Source organism: Spermophilus citellus (genome assembly GCF_964194105.1).
Source record: "Spermophilus citellus genome assembly, chromosome: 2".
NCBI lineage: Eukaryota > Metazoa > Chordata > Mammalia > Rodentia > Sciuridae > Spermophilus > Spermophilus citellus.
The window spans coordinates 201543393-201550457 of NC_138183.1; the positions used below are offsets into that span (position 1 = coordinate 201543393).

At 35.0% G+C, this 7065-nt stretch overlaps 1 protein-coding gene across 1 annotated transcript; it reads left to right on the top strand.

Annotated features, from left to right (window-relative positions):
• Positions 1–788: 788 nt before the first annotated feature.
• On the top strand, positions 789–1736 carry LOC308637749 (olfactory receptor 5P76-like; the record flags this gene model as incomplete). Its single annotated transcript, XM_081274496.1, has 1 exon — positions 789–1736. One exon carries the CDS (start codon positions 789–791, stop codon positions 1734–1736), a length of 948 nt encoding a protein of 315 aa, XP_081130622.1.
• Between the last annotated feature and the right edge of the window lie 5329 nt (positions 1737–7065).

The following is a 7065-nucleotide window of genomic DNA, read 5'->3' on the forward strand; positions in this document are numbered from 1 at the left end:
GATTTTATGGTAGCTATTATTTAACTTCATTATTACAGAACTACTAAATAAATGGGCAGTCAGACTTCCAAGGTTTTAGAGTATTTATACTAATGTTATACATTCCAGTTGTTATGTACAAGTTACAATCTGTTTTCAGATTTTGTTAATGCATCTGCAATAGTGAAAGTGATTAATGTTATTCTATGTAAAATATAATAAATTATACATCCTTGTGTTTACATATGTAATCCTTAGCTGTATTCTTATCATTTAGAAAGTTATGTGGTAAATGTTAACTATTATTCCGTTCCTTGCAAAACCCTATGCATATCCTTTCTTTCTCATTATACTGTTTCATTTTTGTCATTCACCTATCTTATAATTTTATTATTTGGCTTTAAATCCACTTTAGATAGACACTGGGGAACAATATATAATATACAAAGTAAAAACATTAAATGGAAGAATTTTTCTGGAGTTTCTTTATTTAAATTTTTTAGTTGTACATAACACCTTTATTTTTATTTATTTGCTTATGTGGTGCTGAGGATAGAACCCAGTGCCTCACACATTTAAGGCAAGCTCTCTACTGCTCAGCCACAACCCCAGTCCCTTTCTGGAGTTTCTGCTAAAAACAATTTTAACATTACAGACAGACTCATCATTGCATATAAAGAAATAATGGTACTTCAATATTCTTATTTATAGTGACATTCTATCTGCCTTAATGAAAATGGAACCATGATATTTAAAAATGCTTTCATATCATGTTTCCCCCCAGGCCATTTTTCAGCAGCCACTGTCCCATGGATTCCCTGGTCACTGGGAACCACACTGCAGTAACAGAGTTCATTCTATTGGGCTTAACTGAGGATCCAGTCCTCCGAGTCTTCCTCTTCGTGATCATCCTGTGCATCTACCTGGTCACCATCTGTGGCAATCTCAGCACAATCATTCTCATCAGAGTCTCTTCTCAGCTCCATCATCCCATGTACTTTTTTCTGAGCCATTTAGCTTTTGCTGACATAGGCTTTTCATCTTCTGTCACACCCAATATGCTTGTAAACTTCCTGGTGGAGAAAAATGCCATCTCCTACCTTGGGTGTGGCATCCAGCTTGGTTCAGTTGTTTTCTTTGGGACAGTGGAGTGCTTCCTTCTGGCTGTCATGGCCTATGATCGCTTTGTGGCAATCTGCAACCCACTGCTTTACTCCACCAAAATGTCCACACAAGTCTGTCTCCAGTTACTTGTAGTGGCTTATACAGGGGGTTTCCTCAATGCTTCCATCTTTTCCCTTTCCTTCTTTTCTTTACTCTTCTGTGGGCCAAATGGTGTCAATCATTTCTTCTGTGATTTTGCTCCTTTAGTTGAGCTCTCCTGTTCTGATGTCAGGGTCATTGCAGTTGTTTCCTCATTTTCTGCTGGCTCCATCATCGTGGTCACAGCATTTGTCATTGCCGTCTCCTACATCTACATCCTCATCACCATCCTGAGGATGAGCTCTACAGAGGGGCGCCACAAGGCCTTCTCCACCTGCACCTCCCACCTCACTGCAGTCACTCTTTACTATGGAACAATTACCTTCATTTATGTGATGCCCAAGTCCAGCTACTCCACGGATCAGAACAAGGTGGTGTCTGTGTTCTACACGGTGGTGATCCCCATGCTGAATCCCCTCATCTATAGTCTCAGGAACCAGGAGATAAAGGGGACTCTAAAGAGAGTGCTTGGCAGGAAAATATTTTCTTGGTGACATCTGCTATTTTGTCAGACTTGATATAATAATAATATCCCATACATATAATAATAAGAGGAAGCAGAATGCCTGTGATTGAAATATATCTGTCCATATGTCAAAAGTTAGTGCATGATCTAGTCTCTGTGTTTTCCTCTTCTTGATCATCCTATGCATCTACCTCGTGACCATCTCTGGCAATTTCAGCACAATCATTCTTATCAGAGTCTCTTTGCAGCTCTATACAGTAAACATAGGAGTTCAATTTTCAGATGACATAGTAAGTCTGAGGCTCATACTGAGTTAATTGAATAAAACTAAATCAAATCCATGATTAAGAACACAAGTTGGTTCACATAAAATAAAATCTGTTGAAAATCCCTTTAAAGGTGTATTTGCATTTTTTTCAAAAGTTGTTCTCTTTCATAAGTTAAGGTCATTATACTTTGACATTGTTTAAATATTAAATGTCCCCTAAGGTCCTTGTGGTAAAGTATTGGTCCCTATTAGTGTTCTTCTATATTTTTTCTCTTTATACATTGATTATCTGAGCTATTATTTATAGTAATAGAAACCTAACTTGCCTCAATCCTTTTGGCTGTGTCCATTTAAAAAATCAGTTTATTCTGGATAGGGATGATAACTATATTGTGACTGAGAACACTGTAAGAGAAATGACAAAGTGCAGCCACACAGTAAAATCGCTGGAATTGATTTTGGAGAAAGGCTATCTGTGGGGGATGGACTTTGTGAGCCCATAAAATTCTGGTCTGTGTCCCTGGCCTTTCTCACCTAATTATGAAGTCCCCAGTTAAAAACAGGATGAGCGACCTCTGATTAATTTGTGAATTTCTCTGACATGTTCAAGCAGGTAAGTTCCTCTGCTGGAATGAGATATGTTCTAAGCTCCTAAGGACTAAGTAAAACAAAAACAAACAATAAATTTCCAAGAAGAAAATTCAGCTTCTATGATGTCAATGATGCTATGAAGAGCAAACTTTTAGAGTGGCGTCATGGTCAGACCCACACTCTCCTCAAGATGTTCAAGCAGTCTTGGTTGTCCTTTCCTTGGAATTATGAGTATCATCTGAAGAGATCTCATTAATCTTCATATGCTAAGAACTGCCACATTTCTTTCCCTTTCTTCTCTTCAGTGTTCCCAATGGAAAGTTCATCTTTCTTTTTAATAGAAGCAAGGATATTAATCTTTTCATTGTTTTACTTATTCTTTTGTACATTCAAAAATCATATTGAGTGATTATCAGGTACTTTCCTTGTCCATTGAGGATATGAGACAAACTTTGGAAGATGTCGGCTTCCAGGGATTTATCCTCTAGTATAGGATTCAGACAGTGAAACTACAAAGTAAGTGATATAGATTATGAGAAGGGGATGAGACTATGCAGGAAGAAAAAAGCCAACCAGGGCAGGCTGATGCATCAGGAGTAGTCAGTCCAGGTCCCACTGGGAACATAGCACCTGAGAAACAATCACAGATAAGGACAACTTATGGTGGATATAGTACCACCTACTCCCAGTCGTGAGAGCCAGATATCCCACTCACACAAGCAATCTACCTTAAGACTTCTATTCCAGTAGTAGCAGGGTCAGTCATTTTAGACAATAGTAGTGAACACAAATAAAACAAATGATGCAATGTTTAAATATCTCTTAAACAATTTTTTTTCATAATGAGAGATTTTGACAAGTCAGAAGAAAATGTAACTAACTAGAACATTAGAGTACGTGTTTTTTTGGAATGAAAGTGGCATACGTGAAGAGATTGATATGTCCCTCTGAGAAATCTGACTGGTACACTTACATAAATCTCCAGGATAAAGGGAAACTTTATAATTAAAGTAATTAAACTTTATAATTAAAGTAATTAAACCTTGCATACATTTGCAGCCCACAAAGGTCTAAGGAATCTCAAACTTTGGATATAAGATGATCAGGAACAGGTAGTGTCTCAGATAAACTAAATAGCAAATAACACCCAAACAGAGAAAATTGATGGCCAGCACAAAAGGAAACAAGTTGCCAAATCGGAGCCAGTGAAACAACAGACAAAACAAACAAAGTCACTAAGATTTAAGATATGGAATGAATCAACATAGTCCATAATATTACTTTGGTTACAAAGGTGAAGACTACTTGAAATACATACAATCACAGGAAACCAAAATTAATGACTAATAGTATGCAGAATAATCATATAGAACTTCATAACTGAAATCTTCACCATGCCAGCAATTTACACCAGGTGTTTCCCTCTGGCAAACGGGTATTTAGATAAGCACAGGCACAGAAGCAGTCTAGCTTAGAAGAAGCGCCATGATCCAACTGGAACCAATCTATTTTATAAAAATGTCAGATGTAGTTTTAGGATCTCTGCAAGGATTGTTTAGAGTTATAAAAACCATCGCACTCAGAGAGGTATATGGCATAAAAAAGAACATATTTCATGTATTGTCCTCCCAAATCAGTATTGTTATGAGTAATGTTGTCTGCAACCAGCTGGTATTTCAGCTTCTTAGGATTTAGGGGAAATAGGAAATTCAGCCAAGGTCAAATTTGGTCTCAGATAAATCAAAATATTTTGTTAACCCTTTACCCTAAAGAGTACAGTGCATGTCATCAGGCATCCTAAATGCAGTACAATTTTGATGTACAATTCTTAACCAATGCATTGGTTAAGGTTCCATTATAGGTCACAGGAGTAACATAAGACCCTGAATGTTATCACTTGATAAATGCCCCACCAGCTCTGTGGGCCAAGTACACAATTATCAAAGAAATTATGAAACATCTTCAGATTTTATAAAAGGTACTACTTTAATCTTCACAGTTGTATAGTTTTTCTTTGGCAGAGTTTTAGAGTTTTCAAATCCTTTGCCAAAGCTATACACTTATTAATTAATGAGGCTATACATAAAACATTGGTTTGCAAAATTATGGGGTTTTTTTTGGATTTTACAATAATTTTTCTCCTAACTACATCAATGTTATTGGCACATGTTAATCCTATTGGTAGGAAAAAATTAATAGTTAAAACAAAAACTAAAACTCACCTCTTAGGAAAATCAAATGAAAAAGGTCATGATCTGATTTTTCAGGACACCAATTTTTAAGTAGCATTAAGATGAAAAACATAAACCACAATAGACAACATTAGACATACGTAGAATATATTTAGAGCATAACAACCCACAGCAAAGCATAAATTAAAGCATATTTTTGAAAACTGACCTAGAATTGAGAAAGAGCATGCCTAAACTTGTTTTCATAGTTGCCAATTACAAAGTATTTTTTAAAATGTAGTACAGTAAAGTTAGATATCAACAAAATACAATGAGAAAACACATTTGCTGATAAACAAATTAATATATATTAAATAGTTCATGGGTCAAAGAAGAGAATCACATGATATTAGGAATCAATTCTATAAGAAAAATTCTACATATAAAATAATTTGGTTGAGATATACAGTTTTTTAAGAGAATTCATAAACTTAAATTCACTTACTAGAAAAATGCTAAATATTAATGACTTCCATTTATTTCAGTAAGGTAGAGAAGATTATAAAGACCATGGTGTCAAAGGCAAATAATTCTAAAATTAACAGCTAAAATTAATCCAATTGAAATCAATTTACCATTGAGAAAAACAGCAAAGCCAAATATATTTCTTTTCTTATATTGATTTTTGTCAGCCTTATCATATAAAAATAAAAGGGAAAGTAGAAATAATCAATATAAAAAAGTAAAAGACTATCATAAAGGATTTTGCAGATATTAGTAGTAATAAAAATTAATTACAAACAATTCTATGATAATTTACATAAATAATTCCAAGATTGGTAAGTCTAACCCAAACTAACTCAAACCCAGGAATCATTTAACCATTAAATAAATGTAATTAATATATAAAAGTCTGCCCACAAAGAAAAAGCATAGGCAGATATACCTTACTAATTATTTTACTAAGTAATAAAAACATTCAACAAGTAACAATTCCAATGTTCTATATAAAGTCATTATTAGCACAAAAGAGTGCACACTTCAACTTGGGATGTGTTAGCACTAACACTCAACAAAGATCATAGTAAGAGCAATTATAGTCCATTCTTTTTTTCTGAAACTAGATGAAAATAAATTCCAGAATATTAGCAAACATGATTAGTAAATTATGAGAATAATATATCAATTTGTGGTTGAATTTATTCTAGGAAGGAAATATACATTAAACCTTAGAATTTCAATAGAGAGATTGAGTAATTAAAAAGAAACAGAAACCTTTCAACTGAAAAGTACAGAAGGCAAAATGAGCAAGGTGATAAAAGTCATCAATAGTAGAAGAGATCAAAGTGAAGGAAGAAGCCATGAGATCAAAGACAGGCTACTTTAACATGCAAGGTTGGAGGAGAAAAAAGAAAAAAGAATGAAGAGTAATGAAGAAAGGTCACGGGAACTTTGGATTAGCATCAAAACAGAGAATATTTGATCCATTGAGGTTCAAGAGGGAGAATGTCCAAAGGGGTCAAAAGCTTATTCAAAACAATAATAAAAGAAAACTTCCCAAACCTAGAGAAAGATACAAAAATCCATGTAAAATAAGGTCAAAGATAATCAGTCAGATTCAACTCAACCAGGTCTACTCATAGACATAAGCAAGTGTTGAAGACCAAGGGAGAGTTATCAAAGCAGCAAGACAAAGTCGTGATGAGTTTAAGAGTCAGAGCACGTAACTTGAGAATAAAGGAGCTGCAGGAAACTTGGTGGGTACCTAAATGCAAGGGAGCTGCAAGTAGAATGACCCCCCCCCCCCCCCGCCATAAACTGAGAATAAGAGTGTTCCAATTAACTCATGTGGAATCTAAAAAGCTTATCCTCCTTGAAGTAGTTGAGAATAGTGGTAATCAGAAGTCAGGGAGAGTGGGGGAGGTGGGAAGGTTGGGGGAAGTTTGATCAATGAGTGCTAAGTTACAGTTATAGAGCAAGAATTTCTCCTTCTCCTGTGCTATTGCATGGTAGGGTAACTATAGATAGCAGTAAGCTACAGGCATACAATATATACATGCATCAAAACTTCGCATGGTATCCTAATAATATGTATAATTTTTATAAAGAGCCTTGAAATCTACAGTTAGCAGAGGATGGAAATCAGTCTTGGTAATTTGTTTGAAAATTTAGAGAGGACATTTTAGAAAGAGGGGAAATATGCAGAAGAATGAAAACATTAGTATAAACTCTATCCAAACCCCATAAAATTATAGAATGCAATTGAGAGAGGCTGAAAATGATTTGTAGGGCCTCTTTAAGATTTCACAGTGAGACCTATGTCAGTG